The sequence below is a fragment of the Scyliorhinus canicula genome, chromosome 18 (assembly GCF_902713615.1).
Source record: "Scyliorhinus canicula chromosome 18, sScyCan1.1, whole genome shotgun sequence".
Taxonomy (NCBI): Eukaryota; Metazoa; Chordata; class Chondrichthyes; order Carcharhiniformes; family Scyliorhinidae; genus Scyliorhinus; species Scyliorhinus canicula.
Window position 1 is genome coordinate 112002239 of NC_052163.1, and position 20711 is coordinate 112022949.

A 20711-nucleotide genomic window follows, 5' to 3' on the forward strand; every position below is an offset into this window, starting at 1 on the left:
TAAACACAAACTACCACATGGGGGCAGGGCTGCCTGCAGAATAAAAGCAACAGCACTTAAACAATGGAGTGTTAGGGAATCAGAACCAGCACAAAACAGTGTGCAGAGGGGAAAGAGAAAATAGCGGAGAGTCGGATACCAGAGAAGGACATGAGACAAAGACAAAGAAAGCAGAGGATGAGGGAAACGGGGATTTCAGGTGGTTCAAGACAGAGTTAGAATGCAGATGGGAGAGAGGGCCTGAGAGAGAGAGAAAGAGAGAAATTAGAGATTGATAGAAAAGATTGAAAGAAGGAGTGAGACAGGGAGGACAGTGAGCAGAAAGAGAGCATGAGACGGATAATAAAGAGAGACAGTGGGGATTAACTAGAGAAAGTGAGGCGGCACGGTGGCGCAGTGGTTAGCAATGCAGCCTCACGCACCGATGTCCCAGGTTCGATCCCGGCCCTGGGTCACTGTCTGTGTGGAGTTTGCACATTCTCCCCGTGTTTGCGTGGGTTTCACCCCCACAACCCAAAGATGTGCAGGGTAGGTGGGTTGGCCACGCTAAATTGTCCCTTAATTGGAAAAAATGAATTGGGTACTCTAAATTTATAAAAAAATTAAGAGAAAGTGAAACAGAGCAGAGATAAGGAAAGAGAATACAGTTTAGGTGGATTGGCCATACTAAATTGCCCCTTAGTGTCCAAAAGGTTAGGTGGGGTTACTGGGTTACGGGGATAGGGTGGAGGTGTGGGCTTAAATAGGATGCCCTTTCCAAGGGCTGGTGCAGACTCGATGGGCCGATGGGCCTCCTTCTGCACTGTAAATTCTATGATTCTATGAGAGGAATAGAGGGGAGAGAGGGAGGGAGAGAGGGAGAGAGGGAGAGAGGGAGGGAGAGAGGGATTGAGAGAGGAATAGAGGGGAGAGAAAGATTGAGAGAGGAATACAGGGGAGAGAGGGATTGAGAGAGGAATAGAGGGGAGACAGGGATTGAGAGAGGAATAGAGGGGAGAGAGGAATAGAGAGAGAGATTGAGAGAGAGGGAGGGAGAGAGGAATAGAGGGGAGGGAGGGAGAGAGGGATTGAGGGGAGAGAGGGAGGGAGAGAGGAATAAAGGGGAGAGAAAGATTGAGAGAGGGATTGAGAGAGAGGGATTGAGAGAGGAATAGAGGGGAGAGAGGGAGGGAGAGAGGAATAGAGGGGAGAGAGAGATTGAGAGGAATAGAGGGGAGAGAGGGATTGAGAGGAATAGAGGAGAGAGAAAGATTGAGAGAGAGATTGAGAGAGAGGGGGATTGAGAGAGGAATAGAGGGGAGAGAGGATTGAGAGAGGGATTGAGAGGAATACGGGGAGGGAGAGGAATAAAGGGGAGAGAGGGATTGAGAGAGGAATAGAGGGGAGAGAGGGATTGAGAGGAATAGAGAGAGGGATTGAGAGAGGGATTGAGAGAGGAATAGAGGGGAGAGAAAGATTGAGAGAGGAATAGAGGGGAGAGAAAGATTGAGAGAGGAATAGAGAGGAGAGAGGAATAGAGAGAGGGATTGAGAGAGGGATTGAGAGAGGAATAGAGGGGAGAGAAAGATTGAGAGAGGGATTGGGAGAGAAATAGAGGGGAGAGAGGGAGGGAGAGAGGAATAGAGGGGAGAGAGGGAGGGAGAGAGGAATAGAGAGAGAGAGGGATTGAGAGAGGAACAGAGGGGAGAGAGGAATTGAGAGAGGAATAGAGGGGAGAGAGGGAGGGAGAGAGGAATAGAGGGGAGAGAGGGATTGAGAGAGGAATGGGGGAGAGAGGGAGGGAGAGAGGAATAGAGGGGAGAGAGGGATTGAGAGAGGAATAGAGGGGAGAGAAGGTTGAGAGAGGGATTGAGAGGGGGATTGAGAGAGGAATAGAGGAGGAGAGAAGGATTGAGAGAGGAATAGAGGGGACAGAAAGATTGAGAGAGGAATAGAGGGGAGAGAAAGATTGAGAGAGGAATAGAGGGGAGAGAAAGATTGAGAAAGGGATTGAGAGAGAGGGGGATTGAGAGAGGAATAGAGAGGAGAGAGGGAGGGAGAGAGGAATAGAGGGGAGAGAAAGATTGAGAGAGGGATTGAGAGAGAGGGGGGACAACAAATACTATTGATCATTCCACAGTGCATCACTAGAATGTCCAATCTTCACCTTTGAACCAACTAAAGCTGGACTTAGTAGATATTCAGCCACCAGAAGGCACCACCTGATCTCTGGATGACAAACTGGGGCCAATAAAAGACTTATTCCGAAGCACACTTTCACCATGTTAAAGGCTCTGTGCAAATTAAAGCTGTTGGTTACAGACATGCGAGAGAACCTGTTTTTATTCGGTACACTGAGGGTTCCTCCTATGCCCATCTCACACAGCCCCCGAGTCCGAAATCTGCCCCTTCACTTATCTGTACAATGGTTAAGTTGTGGGTACCTGAAAGAAGCCAGGGGGCAGAGGGACACCTGGTGTCCCCTCACTGGGAGTCATGTTTCCCAGCACAGGGCTTGGTGCTGCTGCGGCACTCTGTAACGAAAACACAACCAACAATGGGTTAGAATCCACACTCCATACCAACCTCTCCCCCATACAGTCAGACACTCAGACAGACTAGAGGAATGTAGTGAAGGCCATCGCTTAGTCACTGGTCACTGGCCACAACACAGGCTAAACATCCATCACAGCGCTCAGCTTAAGGGAGAGAAGCCACAATCTTAAACTTCCACAGCAAAACAGAAAGAACAGTGACACATTATAGTCACAAACTGGAATCCAATCAGCGGCGGAGGGATATCAGGGAGTGAGGTACAGACTGGAATCTAATCGAGGGGTTCAGGGGTTTATATATAGAATAACAGATACCCGGGAGTGAGTTACAGACTGGAATCTAATTCGAGGGGTTCGGGTGGTTATATATAGAATAACAGATACCCGGGAGTGAGTTACAGACTGGAATCTAATCAAGGGGTTCAGGTGGTTTATATATAGAATAACAGATACCCGGGAGTGAGTTACAGACTGGAATCTAATCAAGGGGTTCAGGTGGTTTATATATAGAATAACAGATACCCGGGAGTGAGCCGCAGAATGGAATCTAATTGAGGGGTCAGGGTGGTTTATATATAGAATAACAGATACCCGGGAGTGAGTTACAGACTGGAATCTAATCGAGGGGTGCAGGGGTTTATATATAGAATAACAGATACCCGGGAGTGAGTTACAGACTGGAATCTAATCGAGGGGTTTGGGATTGTTTATATATAGAATAACAGATACCCGGGTGAGTTACAGAATGGAATCTAATCAAGGGGTTCAGGGTGGTTTATATATAGAATAACAGATACCCGGGAGTGAGCCGCAGAATGGAATCTAATCGAGGGGTTCAGGGTGGTTTATATATAGAATAACAGATACCCGGGAGTGAATTACAGACTAGAATCTAATCGAGGGGTTCAGGGGTTTATATATAGAATAACAGATACCCGGGAGTGAGTTACAGACTGGAATCTAATCGAGGGGTTCAGGGTGGTTTATATATAGAATAACAGATACCCGGGAGTGAGTTACAGACTAGAATCTAATCAAGGGGTTCAGTGTGGTTTATATATAGAATAACAGATACCCGGGAGTGAGGTTACAGACTGGAATCTAATTGAGGGGTTCGGTGGTTTATATATAGAATAACAGATACCCGGGAGTGAGCCGCAGGAATGGAATCTAATTGAGGGGTTCGGATGGTTTATATATAGAATAACAGATACCCGGGAGTGAGTTACAGGCTGGAATCTAATCGAGGGGTACAGGGGGTTTATATATAGAATAACAGATACCCGGGATGTGAGCCGCAGAATGGAATCTAATTGAGGGGTTCGGGGTGGTTTATATATAGAATAACAGATACCCGGGAGTGAGTTACAGGACTGGAATCTAATCAAGGGGGTTCAGGGGTTTATATATAGAATAACAGAAACCCGGGGAGTGAGTTACAGACTGGAATCTAATCGAGGGGTTCGGGATGGTTTATATATAGAATAACAGATACCCGGGAGTGAGTTACAGACAGGAATCTAATTAGGGGTTCAGGGTGGTTTATATACAAAATAACAGATACCCGGGAGTGAGTTACAGACAGGAATCTAATTGAGGGGTTCGGGATGGTTTATATATAGAATAACAGATACCCGGGAGTGAGTTACAGACTGGAATCTAATCGAGGGGTTCGGGTGGTTTATATATAGAATAACAGATACCCGGGAGTGAGTTACAGACTGGAATCTAATCGAGGGGTTCGGGGTGGTTTATATATAGAATAACAGATACCCGGGAGTGAGTTACAGACTGGAATCTAATCGAGGGGTTCGGGGTGGTTTATATAAAAAACAGATACCCGGGAGTGAGTTACAGACTGGAATCTAATCAAGGAGTTCAGGTGGTTTAATATAGAATAACAGATACCCGGGAGTGAGCAGAATGGAATCTAATTGAGGGGTTCGGGTGGTTTATATATAGAATAACAGATACCCGGGAGTGAGTTACAGACTGGAATCTAATCGAGGGGTTCGGGGGGTTTATATATAGAATAACAGATACCCGGGAGTGAGTTACAGACTGGAATCTAATCGAGGGGTTCAGGGTGGTTTATATATATGGTGTGATTTAACTGAAACATTTTGAAGTGTCATTTTGGGAGGCATTTGCAAGGTGTTTCTTGTCAGTTTTTTTGGTGAGATCCGCACTGTTATTTACCCAAACTTTGTAACTTTTTTGTGCCTTGGGCCTGGCCCACACACTGGGGAGCAGAACCCACTGGTCAAACCAGCTCCTCAGGGGTCGTGCTGCCATTTTGAAGGGGTGTCCCGATCACTAAGTGGGCTTGAGGGACCCCCACCCAGGGGCAATGTTACCACCACCCGCATGTATGGGCATTACCCCCCCTCCCCCCCAAGTGAGGACACCCCGCTGTGGGTCGCTGTGAAGCCACTCCCTTTCAGACCTCCCCCCCCCCTTTGGCACTATTCCCTTTTCAGGGCCTGCATCCTTTAGGAAGCCCCTCCACACCCACCTTCAACCCCTCCAGGCATTCATACCCCCTCAACCCCTCTTCATGGGAATGGCCCTCCCAGGCCTCGACACTTGGCAGTGCCACCCAGGCACCCTGGCTCTGCCCCCCCTGCCAGCTTGGCTGTCTTCATATAAAGAAAACAGATACCCGGGAGTGAGGAAGGCTGTTGAATGTGAACCAACTTTGTACCTTTCCTGTTAGAAGCTGCTATCTGTGTCTCCTGACAATCTGGAATCTATTTTCAGGTTTAAGTTTATCTTATCGCTTTGGATTCACACTGAGTCCCAGTTCTAGTCCTGGATGGAGGGTGGGGGAAATCGCAGAGAGAGAGGGAGTGAGAGTGTTGGTGGATGCCGAGGAATGTGGTTCGAGTTCAGAGTGAGCGAGGCATTGGTGAATGTGTTAAACACATAACATAGGCAGCAGAAAGCAATCTGTCTCTAATACTCCTCCATAGGCACCATTCCCCTGCGTGTGAATTAGTACTGATCAGCATCTCACTCCCTCCGCCCCCCTACCCTCTACTCCCCCCCCCCCACCCAGGCCTCCACAACAGTCCCCAGGGTATGTATAACATCATTCTCTGCTTCCTGCAACTCCCCAGCCAATCAGGGAATGTTTTTTTGGGACCAGGTCATGCATACTAATCAGAGGACAACTGAAGTGCTGCAGAAACCGTTTCTCGCCAACTGGAACATCAATATTGTTACAGAGGATACCCCAGAAATACACACCCACTGTGAGGGCACAACACTGGGCAGTGCCCTACTCCCCTCATCTCATCGGCTGGGCATCAAGCACCATCTGCCCCTGTCAGCTATTCGCCCCATCACCCCAGGAGCCATTTGTCACTCAGATATTTAACCATGATTGGCACCACAGCCAAGCTCAAGCACCCCCCCCCCCCCCCCCCACCCCCCGCAACCACCACCCCACACACACACATAGATCACAGACAGTGTTCAAACATATACAGGGACATGGACACACACAGAACACAGACAAACACACACAGGTACATGGGCATGAACACACACACAAACATGTATACACACGCACATATACATAGACACACATGTAGACAAATATACATGTACATATGGACATACATAGACACGCACAAAGAATATATATGCACAAATATATAGTCATATATACAGGCACACATGGGCAGTACGGTGGCGCAAGTGGTTAATGCTGCTGCCTCACGGCGCTGAGGTCCCAGGTTCGATCCCGGCTCTGGGTCACTGTCCGTGTGGAGTTTACACATTCTCCGCGTGTTTGCGTGGGTTTCGCCCCCACAACACAAAGATGTGCATTGGCCACACTAAACTGTCCATTAATTGGAAAAAATTAATTGGGTAATCTAAATTTTTAAAAAATATATATATATACATATACACACGCAGACATATACACACACATAGACATATATACACACACATAGTCACACACACATTGGCACACAGACACACATATATACACATTGACACACACATAATTAGACACACTGGCACACAGTGATATGAACACACAGTGACACGGACACACTCACAGACACATACATACACATAGACACACAGTGACATGGACACACTCACAGACACACACACATAGACACACAGTGACATGAACACACACACTCAGACACACACACATAGACACACAGTGACATGAACACACACACTCAGACACACACACATAGACACACAGTGACATGAACACACACACTCAGACACACACACACAGACACACAGTGACATGAACACACACACTCAGACACACGCACATAGACACACAGGGACATGAACACAAACACTCAGACACACACACATAGACACACAGTGATATGGACACAAACATGCCGAAACACATGTACACATGCACATAGACACAGTGACATGAACACACACACATAGACACACAGTGACATGAACACACACACTCAGACACACACACATAGACACACAGTGACATGAACACACACACTCAGACACACACACAGACACAGTGACATGAACACACACACATAGACACACACACAGACACACAGTGACATGAACACACACTCAGACACACACACATAGACACACAGTGACATGAACACACACACTCAGACACACACACATAGACACAGTGACATGAACACACACATAGACACACACACATAGACACACAGTGACATGAACACACACTTAGACACACACACATAGACACACAGTGACATGAACACACACACTCACACACACACACATAGACACACACACAGACACACACACTCAGACACACACACATAGACACACAGTGACATGAACACACACACTCAGACACACACACATAGACACACAGTGACATGAACACACACACTCAGACACACACACATAGACTCACAGTGGCATGAACACACACACTCAGACACACACATAGACACACAGTGACATGAACACACACACTCAGACACACACACAGACACAGTGACATGAACACACACACATAGACACACACACAGACACACAGTGACATGAACACACACTCAGACACACACACATAGACACACAGTGACATGAACACACACACTCAGACACACACACTCAGACACACACACATAGACACACAGTGACATGAACACACACTCAGACACACGCACATAGACACACAGGGACATGAACACACACACTCAGACACACACACATAGACACAGTGACATGAACACACACATAGACACACAGTGACATGAACACACACTTAGACACACACACATAGACACACAGTGACATGAACACACACACTCAGACACACACACATAGACACACACACAGACACACAGTGACATGAACACACACACTCAGACACACACACATAGACACAGCGACATGAACGCCCACACTCAGACACACACACATAGACACACACACATAGACACACAGGGACATGAACACACACACTCAGGCACACATACATAGACACAGTGACATGAACACACACACTCAGACACACAGACATGAACGCACACACTCAGACACACACACATAGACTCACAGTGACATGAACTCACACACTCAGACACACACACATAGACACAGTGACATGAACACACACACTCAGACACACACACATAGACACACAGTGACATGAACACACACACTCAGACACACACACATAGACACACAGTGACATGAACACACACACTCAGACACACACACATAGACACACAGTGACATGAACACACACACTCAGACACACACACATAGACACACAGTGACATGAACACACACACTCAGACACACACACATAGACACACAGTGACATGAACACACACACTCAGACACACACACATAGACACAGTGACATGAACACACACACTCAGACACACACACATAGACACAGTGACATGAACACACACACTCAGACACACATACATAGACACACAGTGACATGAACACACACACTCAGACACACACACATAGACACAGTGACATGAACACACACACTCAGGCACACACACATAGACACACAGTGACATGAACACACACTCAGACACACACACATAGACACACAGTGACATGAACACACACTCAGACACACACACAGACACACACACAGACACACAGTGACATGAACACACAAACTCAGACACACACACATAGACACACACACAGACACACAGTGACATGAACACACACACTCAGGCACACACACATAGACACACAGGGACATGAACACACACACTCAGACACACACACATAGACACAGTGACATGAACACACACACTCAGACACACACACACATAGACACAGTGACGTGAACACACACATAGACACACACACATAGACACACAGTGACATGAACACACACTTAGACACACACACATAGACACACAGTGACATGAACACACACACATAGACACACACACAGACACACAGTGACATGAACACACACACTCAGACACACACACATAGACACAGCGACATGAACGCCCACACTCAGACACACACACATAGACACACACACATAGACACACAGCGACATGAACACACACACTCAGGCACACATACATAGACACAGTGACATGAACACACACACTCAGACACACAGACATGAACGCACACTCAGACACACACACATAGACTCACAGTGACATGAACACACACACTCAGACACACACACATAGACACAGTGACATGAACACACACACTCAGACACACACACATAGACTCACAGTGACATGAACACACACACTCAGACACACACACATAGACTCACAGTGGCATGAACACACACTCAGACACACACATTTTTTTTATTTTTTTTTATAAATGTTTTTATTCAGTTTTCGTATTTTATATTGAACAAATTACAAATTGTTAGGAGAGAGAAACAAAAAAAAAACAAACAAAAACAAACACGCAAAAATTAACATACATATTTACAGGTAAGCATCTTCGTAGTAGTAACTGCGCCCCCCCCCCCCCCCCCCCCCCCCTCAACATGTTTATTTAGCTTGGTTTTGGGCCTTAGCTAGCCATCGAACCCCCGTAACGAACCTGTAGCCCCCCTCCCGCTACCTTCCCCCGACTATTCTTCCTCTTGTACATTGGCCACAAACATGTCCCGGAACAGTTGCATGAATGGCTCCCACGTTCTGTGGAAGCCGTCGTCCGACCCTCGGATGGCAAATTTGATTTTCTCCATTTGGAGAGATTCCGAGAGGTCGGACAGCCAGTCCGCAGCTCTGGGCGGTGCTGCTGCCCGCCAGCCAAACAGGATTCTACGGCGGGCGATCAGGGAGGCAAAGGCAAGGGCGTCCGCCCTCCTCCCCAGGAATAGATCTGGCTGGTCTGAAACCCCGAAGACCGCCACTATCGGGCATGGCTCCACCCTCACCCCCACCACTTTGGACATAGCCTCGAAGAAGGCTGTCCAGTACTCCACAAGTCTGGGGCAAGACCAGAACATGTGGGCGTGGTTGGCCGGGCCTCTTTGGCACCGCTCACATCTGTCTTCCACCTCCGGGAAGAACCTACTCATACGGTTTCTCGTTAAGTGGGCTCTATGTACCAATTTTAGTTGCGTCAGGGTGAGCCTTGCGCACGTGGAGGTGGAGTTGACCCTATGCAGTGCTTCGCTCCAGAGTCCCCACCCTATCTCCATCCCCAGGTCGTCCTCCCATTTCCTCCTTGTTGCGTCCAGTACGGTGTCGTCCCTATCTACCAGTCGGTCATACATGTCACTACAGTTCCCTTTCTCTAGGATACTTGCGTCCAGTAGGTCTTCCAGTAGTGTCTGTCGTGGCGGTTGTGGGTACGTCCTTGTCTCCTTTCGTAGGAAGTTTTTGAGCTGCAGGTACCGTAGCTCGTTCCCCCCAGCTAGCTGAAATTTCTCTGTCAGTTCGTCCAGTGTTGCGATCCTGTCGTCCGTGTATAGGTCCCTGACTGTCAATGTTCCCCCGTCCTGCCTCCACCTTTTGAAGGTGGCGTCGGTCAGTGCTGGTTTGAACCTATGGTTGTTGCAGATGGGAGCCCTGTTTGACATTTTGGTCAGGCCAAGTTGCTGCCGCAGTTGGTTCCAGGATTGGAGGGTGGCTGTCACCACTGGGCTGCTGGAGTGTTTTTTGGGTGGGGATGGGAGTGCTGCCGTGGCGAGGGCCCGGAGGGAGGTTCCCATGCAGGAGGCCTCCTCCGCACGCACCCACTCAGCTTCTGGCTCCTGGATCCATCCCCTTACTCGCTCGGCTGTTGCTGCCCAGTGGTAGAATTGTAGATTCGGGAGGGCTAACCCTCCCCTGGTTTTTGTTTTTTGTAAGACCTTCTTTGGGATCCTAGCATTTTTACCCCCCCCATACAAACGCCATGATGAGTTTGTCCAGCGCTTTGAAAAAGGCCTTGGGGATGTAGATCGGAATGGATCTAAACAGGAAGAGGAACCTGGGCAGTACGTTCATTTTGATCGTCTGAACTCGAGGGAGAGCGGGAGTGTGTTCCATCTTTGCAGGTCCTTTTTAACTTCCTCTGTCAGGCTGGTGAGGTTCCATTTGTGGATCCCTTTCCAGTCATGGGCTATTTGGATCCCCAGGTCTCAGACACACACATAGACACACAGTGACATGAACACACACACTCAGACACACACACATAGACACAGTGACATGAACACACACACTCAGACACACACACATAGACACAGTGACATGAACACACACACTCAGACACACACATAGACACACAGTGACATGAACACACACACTCAGACACACACACATAGACACACAGTGAAATGAACACACACACTCAGACACACACACATAGACACACACACGGACACACAGGGACATGAACACACACACTCAGACACACATACATAGACACACAGTGACATGAACACACACTCAGACACACACACATAGACACAGTGACATGAACACACACACGCAGGCACACACACATAGACACACAGTGACATGAACACCAACACTCAGACACACACACATAGACACACAGTGACATGAACACACACACTCAGACACACACACATAGACACAGTGACATGAACACACACACGCAGGCACACACACATAGACACACAGTGACATGAACACACACACTCAGACACACACACATAGACACAGTGACATGAACACACACACTCAGACACACAGACACAGTGACATGAACACACACACTCAGACACACACATAGACACACAGTGACATGAACACACACACTCAGACACACACACATAGACACACAGTGAAATTAACACACACACTCAGACACACACACATAGACACACAGTGACATGAACACACACTCAGACACACGCACATAGACACACAGTGACATGAACACACACACTCAGACACACACACATAGACACACAGTGAAATTAACACACACACTCAGACACACACACATAGACACACAGTGACATGAACACACACTCAGACACACACACATAGACACACAGTGACATGAACACACACACTCAGACACACACACATAGACACACAGTGACATGAACACACACACTCAGACACACACACATAGACACACAGTGACATGAACACACACACTCAGACACACACACATAGACACACAGTCAAATGAACACACACACATAGACACACAGTGGCATGAACACACACACTCAGACACACACACATAGACACACAGTGACATGAACACACACACTCAGACACACACACATAGACACACAGTCAAATGAACACACACACATAGACACAGTGACATGAACACACACACTCATAGACGCACACACACATAGACACACAGTGACATGAAAACAGACATGCAGAAACACACGCACACAGTGAAACATACAGGGCTGGATTCTACGGTTCCCCGGCCGTAGATTTCCCGTTGGCGGGAGGCGATGCGCCGTTCGTTGGTGGTGGAATTCTCTGTCCCCGCCACAACGGGAATTCCCATTGAAGCCACTGCGTTGCTGGGAAACCCACAGGAGGGGGTTGAGCTGCCGTCAGGGACAGTGAATCCCTCCGCCAGCAAACGGCAGGAGAATTCCGGCCGCGCACGCATGCACACACACGCACACTCACATGAACACACACAGTAATGAACACACACACTGTAATGAACACACACACACACTGTAATGAACACACACACACACTGTAATGAACACACACATACACACAGTAATGAACCCACACACAGACACACAGTAATGAACCCACACACAGACACACAGTAATGAATACACACTATAATTAACACACAGAATCACACACACTGTAATGAACACACACATACACACTGTAATGAAGACACACACACACTGTAATGAACACACACATACACACTGTAATGAAGACACACACACACTGTAATGAACACACACATACACACTGTAATGAACACACACACAGTAATGAACCCACACACATAGACTCACAAACACAGTAATGAACAGACACTCACTGTAATGAACACACACTCACACTATAATGAACACACACTCACACTATAATGAACACACACTATAATGAACACACACACTGTAATGAACCACACACATACACACACACATTGTAATGAACCCACACACAGAATCACACACACATACTCACACACACTGTAATGAATACATACACACATACTCACACACACTGTAATGAACACAGACACACATACTCACACACACTGTAATGAACACAGACACACATACTCACACACACTGTAATGAACACAGACACACATACTCGCACACGCGTAATGAACACAGACACACATACTCACACACACTGTAATGAGCACACACACAGAAACAATAACAAAACAAACTAGAGTGAATATTAACATAGAAACACAGACTCTTATGCACTGTAATGGACACACACACAGAAACATACACACACACACATAGACTCACACACACGTATAGACTCAACCACACTGTAATGAACGCACACAGACTCACACACACTGTAATGAACACACACACATACTGTAATGAACTCACACGCATACATGAACACTCAGACTTGCACACACTGTAATAAACACGCACACAAACTCACACATACTGTAATGAATGCACAAAGAAACACACACACATAGACTCTCACACACACACATCAACACACAAACACATAGAAACATACACACACACACAGAAACATACAGGGACATGGAGACCACATAAACAAAGGCGCACGGTGGGATTCTCCGTCGCACCAGCCGGCCAATTGCGGGTAGCCCCACGACATCGGGAAACCCCCGGCTCGTGTGCACTGCCGGCGTAACGGAGAATCCCGACAGCGGAGAATCTAGCCCACAGACACCCACATGCACACAAAGAAAAACACAGGGACGGACATGAACACACACACACACACATAGAGAGACACACATACAGACAAACGCACGAACATAAACATACACAGAATCACACAGAGACACTGACACTCACATAGGCACATACATACATAGACACACATAGAAACACACAGGGAGATGGACTCACACATAAACATACGCACACACAGGCGAGGACACACAGAGATACACATGGAGACACAGATAGATTCTCAACACAGACACACATATACAGGCATACAGATATACACAGACACACATATACAGGCATACAGATATACACAGACACACAGAAACAAGACACAACATAATCACAGACACACATATGTACACACTCACAGACACACAAAGAGACAGCCACAGAGATACAAACACACACTGAAACACACTCACAGACATACACAGTGACACAAAGAGACATGCAGAGGCCCACATATACAATAATAATCTAATAATCTTTATTGTCACAAGTAGGCTTACATTAAAATGGCAATTAAGTTACTGTGAAAATCCGCTAGTCTCCACACTCCAGCGCCTGTTCGGGTACACAGAGGGAGAATTTAGAATGACCAATTCACCAAACAGCATGTCTTTCGGGACTTGTGGGAGGAAACTGGAGCACCCGGAGGGAACCCACGCAGACACAGGGAGAACGTGCAGACTCTGCACAGACAGTGGCTGGGAATCGAACCTGGGACTCTGGAGCTGTGAAGAAACAGTGCTAACCACTGTGCTACCGTGCCACAGTCCCCCCCAACACTCTGTCCTCATCCACTCCCGCACCAACAACCCCCATCCCTCCCCACTAACAACCCACTCTGATCCCCACCCCCCCCAACAACCCACACTGACCCCACCCCCAACAACCCACACTGACCCCCACCCCCCCAACAACCCACACTGACCCCCACCCCCCCAACAACCCACACTGACCCCCAACCCCCAACAACCCACACTGACCCCCACCCCCCCAACAACCCACTGACCCCCAACCAACAACCCACACTGACCCCCACCCCCCAACAACCCACACTGACCCCCACCCCCCCAACAACCCACTGACCCCCAACCAACAACCCACACTGACCCCCACCCTTCCAACAACCCACACTGACCCCCCCCCCCAACAACCCACAATGACCCCCACCCCCCGAACAACCCAGACTGACCCCCACCCCCCCCCCCAACAACCCACACTGACCCCCACCCCCCCCCAACAACCCACACTGACCCCCACCCCCCCCCCCCCAACAACCCACACTGACCCCCAACCCCCACCAACCCACACTGACCCCCACCCCCCCAACAACCCACACTGATCCCCACCCCCCCCAACAACCCACACTGACCCCCCCAACCAACAACCCACAGTGACCCTCACCCCCCCAACAACCCACACTGACCCCCACCCCCCCAACAACCCACATTGACCCCCCACCCCCCCCCCAACAACCCACAGTGACCCTCACCCCCCCAACAACCCACACTGACCCCCACCCCCCCAACAGCCCACACTGACCCCCCAACCAACAACCCACACTGACCCCCCCAACCAACAACCCACACTGACCCCCAACCCCCCAACAACCCACACTGACCCCCACCCCCCAACAACCGACACTGACCCCCACCCCCAACAACAACCCACACTGATCCCCACCCCCCCAACAACAACCCACACTGACCCCACCCCCCCAACAACTCACACTGACCCCCACCCCCCCCCCAACAACCCACACTGACCCCACCCCCCCAACCCACACTGACCCCCACCCCCCAACAACAACCCACACTGACCCCCACCCCCCCAACAACCGACACTGACCCCCACCCCCCCCATAACCCACACTGACCCCCCAACCAACAACCCACACTGACCCCCACCTCCCAACAACCCACACTGACCCCCCAACCAACAACCCACACTGACCCCCACCACCCCAACAACTCACATAGAACATAGAACATAGTACAGTACAGCACAGAACAGGCCCTTCGGCCCTCAATGTTGTGCCAAGCCATGATCACCCCACTCAAACCCACGTATCCACCCTATACCCGTAACCCAACAACCCCCCCCCCTTAACCTTACTTTTATTAGGACACTACGGGCAATTTAGCATGGCCAAGCCACCTAACCCGCACATCTTTGGACTGTGGGAGGAAACCGGAGCACCCGGAGGAAACCCACGCACACAGGGGGGGGACGTGCAGACTCCACACAGACAGTGACCCAGCCGGGAATCGAACCTGGGACCCTGGGACCCTGGAGCTGTGAAACATTGATGCTAACCACCATGCTACCCTGCTGCCCCTAACCTGTCGCACTGACCCTCACCCCCCCAACAACCCACACTGACCCCCACCCCCCCAACAACCCACACTGACCCCCCCAACCAACAACCCACCCTGACTCCCACCCCCAACAACCCACACTGACCCCCACCCCCCCCAACAACCCACACTGACCCCCCCCCAACAACCCACACTGACCCCCACCCCCCCAACAACCCACACTGACCCCCACCCCCCCAACAACCCACACTGACCCCCACCCCCCCCAACAACCCACACTGACCCCCACCCCCAACAACCCACACTGACCCCCCCAACACACCCACACTGACCCCCCCACCCCCCCCAACAACCCACACTGACCCCCAACCCTCTACAACCCACACTGACCCTCACCCCCCCCAACAACCCACACTGACCCCCACCCCCCCAACAACCCACACTGACCCCCCCAACCAACAACCCACACTGATCCGTACCCCCCAACAACCCATACTTACTCCCACCACCCTCCCCTGTGAACCACCCACCAACAACCCACACTGGCCCCCACCCAACTAACCACCCACACTGACACCCACCCCCCCACCAACAACCCACACTGACCCCCACCCCCCAACAACCCACACTGACCCCCACCCAACCAACAACAACCCACACTGACCCCCACCCCCCAACAACCCACACTGACCCCCACCCCCCCAACAACCCACACCAATCCCCACCCCCCCAACAACCCACACTGACCCCCACCCTTCCAACAACCCACATTGACCCCCACCCCCCCCAACAAAAACCCACTTGACCCCCACCCCCCAACAACCCACACTGACCCCCACCCCCCAACAACCCACACTGATCCCCACCCCAACAACCCACACTGACCCCCACCCCCCCAACAACTCACACTGACCCCCACCCCCCCAACAACCCACTCTGACCCCCACCCCCCCCAACAACTCACATTGACCCCCACCCCCCCACCCCCCCAACAACCCACTCTGACCCCCACCCCCCCAACAACTCACATTGACCCCCACCCCCCAAACAACCCACACTGATCCCCACTCCCCAACAACCCATACTTACTCCCACCACCTTCCCCTGTGAACCACCCACCAACCCACACTGACCCCCACCCAACCAACCACCCACACTGAAACCCACCCCCCACCAACAACCCACACTGATCCCCACCCCCACCAGCAATGCCCCCTGACCCCCTTCCCGCCAGAAATGCCCCCTGACCCCCTACCCACCATCAATGTCCCCTGACCCCCTTCCCACCAGCAATGCCCCCTGACCCCCTTCCCACCAGCAATGCCCCCTGACCCCCTTCCCACCAGCAATGCCCCCTGACCCCCTTCCCACCAGCAATGCCCCCTGACCCCCTTCCCACCAGCAATGCCCCCTGACCCCCTTCCCACCAGCAATGCCCCCTGACCCCCTTCCCACCAGCAATGCCCCCTGACCCCCTTCCCACCAGCAATGCCCCCTGACCCCCTTCCCACCAGCAATGCCCCCTGACCCCCTTCCCACCAGCAATGCCCCCTGACCCCCTTCCCACCAGCAATGCCCCCTGACCCCCTTCCCACCAGCAATGCCCCTGACCCCCTTCCCACCAGCAATGCCCCCTGACCCCCTTCCCACCAGCAATGCCCCCTGACCCCCTTCCCACCAGCAATGCCCCCTGACCCCCTTCCCACCAGCAATGCCCCCTGACCCCCTTCCCACCAGCAATGCCCCCTGACCCCCGCCCCCTGCAGTGTAAAGTCTGCTCGGTGCCTGCAGTATGTGTAAAGCTCGGGTTACATTAACAAGAAGGAATGAGGATTTGCCTGTTCACCTCCCCCTCCGCACATGGCAACTGGACTCAACCTGGCTCACTCCTGGTTCCCGTTCTCGCAACATTAGGGGGGAAAAATGGGTTAAACAAAATATGTGAAAATGATTTGCCATAACATGAAACCTTTAAGATAAATAAAGCAGAATTTTAAATGTGGCAGAAACAGAGTAAAACCCAGAGATCTGATTAACTCTGTGTCTGTTTCACTCTCCCTCACCAACAATCTCCTACTCTCGTATTCACCAACCAGCGGTGTATTCAAAATTATTAAAAATTAATCTGGATAGAGGCACATCAAGAGCTGCTTCTCCCATCCATCCTTCAGCCAGGTGAGCAGACTGCGCGCTAACGGTAACCATGGGAACCCCAGGTTTGGATGCCTCTTGAGTGCCCATTAAAATCCTTTACCTGTCAATCATCCCTGGCCCCCGAGAGGCAGCTCTGTCTCACTAGCTTACAGGAGCCCGCAGTCTCTCACAAACCACAATTCAAATTACAGCTGACAAATGGTCTATATATTTTTAAAGAGACTTCCCTTGAACCAGGGCCGGTAACTGAGCTTTATTCTATCAGGGAACGTGGGCGTCTCAGCCAAGACCAGAATTTAATGCCCGTACCTAATTCCCTTGGAAAGGTGGTGGTGAGCTGCCTTCATGAACAGTGCAGTCCATGTGGTGTAGGTGCACCCACATTGCAGATAGGGAGGCAGCTTCAGGATTTTGAACCCAGCGAAAGTGAAGGAATGACCGATATGTTTCCAAGGAGGTGTTGTCCCAATGTGCCTGCTGCCCTTGTCCCTCTAGATAGTAAGGGTAACTGTACAGAGTCACTGTTTATTCAGGGTGAGGACCACTCACTGTGTAACTGTACAGAGTCACTGTTTATTCAGGGTGAGGATCACTCACTGTAACTGTACAGAGTCACTGTTTATTCAGGGTGAGGATCACTCACTGTAACTATACAGAGTCACTGTTTATTCAGGGTGAGGATCACTCACTGTGTCTGTACAGAGTCACTGTTTATTCAAGGTGACGATCACTCATTGTGTAACTGTACAGAGTCACTGTTTATTCAGGGTGAGGATCACTCACTGTGTAACTATACAGAGTCACTGTTTATTCACAGTAAGAAGTCTTACAACACCAGGTTAAAGTCCAACAGGTTTGTTTCAAACACGAGCTTTCGGAGCACGGCTCCTTCTTCAGGTGAATCTTCAGGTCACCTGAAGAAGGAGCCGTGCTCCGAAAGCTCGTGTTTGAAACAAACCTGTTGGACTTTAACCTGGTGTTGTAAGACTTCTTACTGTGCTCACCCCAGTCCAACGCCGGCATCTCCACATCATGACTGTTTATTCAGGGTAAGGATCACTCACTGTGTAACTGTACAGAGTCACTGTTCATTCAGGGTAAGGATCACTCACTGTGTAACTGTACAGAGTCACTGTTTATTCAGGGTGAGGATCATTCACTGTAACTGTACAGAGTCACTGTTTATTCAGGGTAAGGATCACTCACTGTGTAACTGTACAGAGTCACTGTTTATTCAGGGTAAGGATCACTCACTGTGTAACTGTACAGAGTCACTGTTTATTCAGGGTAAGGATCATTCACTAACTGTACAGAGTCACTGTTTATTCAGGGTGAGGATCATTCACTGTAACTGTACAGAGTCACTGTTTATTCAGGGTGTGGATCACTCACTGTGTAACCGTACAGAGTCACTGTTTATTCAGGGTAAGGATCACTCACTGTGTAACTGTAGAGTCACTGTTTATTCAGGGTGAGGATCACTCGCTATGTAACTGTACAGAGTCACTGTTTATTCAGGGTAAGGATCACTCACTGTGTAACTGTACAGAGTCACTGTTTATTCAGGGTGAGGATCACTCGCTGTGTAACTGTACAGAGTCACTGTTTATTCAGAGTAAGGGTCACTCACTGTGCAACTGTACAGAGTCACTGTTTATTCAGGGTGAGGGTCACTCACTGTGTAACTGTACAGAGTCACTGTTTATTCAGGGTGAGGATCACTCACTGTGTAACTGTACAGAGTCACTGTTTATTCAGGGTGAGGATCACTCACTGTGTAACTGTACAGAGTCACTGTTTATTCAGGGTAAGGATCACTCTCTGTGTAACTGTACAGAGTCACTGTTTATTCAGGGTGAGGATCACTCACTGTGTAACTGTACAGAGTCACTGTTTATTCAGGGTGAGGATCACTCACTGTGTAACTGTACAGAGTCACTGTTTATTCAGGGTGAGGATCACTCACTGTGTAACTGTACAGAGTCACTGTTTATTCAGGGTAAGGATCACTCACTGTGTAACTGTACAGAGTCACTGTTTATTCAGGGTAAGGATCACTCACTGTAACTGTACAGAGTTACTGTTTATTCAGGGTGAGGATCACTCACTATGTAACTGTACAGAGTCGCTGTTTATTCAGGGTAAGGATCACTCGCTATGTAACTGTACAGGGCACACAGGTTTGGCCCCTGTTCCCCTGCTGGTGGACTCGCCACTATATCTGCCCCATGCTGGCAGGAGAATACAAAATCAGTGATTTGGTTAACAGCCTGGACACCCCCTCCCCCCCACCATAGTGCTCCATTCCCACAGTGAGAAATCCACTGGCCGGGCTTTGGTGCAAGCTTGGACCTGGAGGTG

General features: G+C 49.8%; 1 protein-coding gene across 2 annotated transcripts in view; it reads right to left on the bottom strand.

The window, feature by feature from the left end:
* Window positions 1-20711, bottom strand: part of ssbp4 (single stranded DNA binding protein 4) — a 106742-nt gene that overhangs the window by 50432 nt on the left and 35599 nt on the right. Inside the window, exons 1-2 of one of the 2 annotated variants that reach the window (XM_038777297.1) lie at window positions 5784-5876; window positions 2424-2513 (exon numbers count right to left, since the gene is read on the bottom strand). In XM_038777297.1, the coding sequence (XP_038633225.1) occupies window positions 2424-2477 (54 nt within the window). In that variant the 5' untranslated portion in view covers window positions 2478-2513; window positions 5784-5876. Of the gene's footprint in view, window positions 1-2423; window positions 2514-5783; window positions 5877-20711 lie in introns of those variants that run through there. The other variant, XM_038777296.1, reaches the window with a different exon arrangement.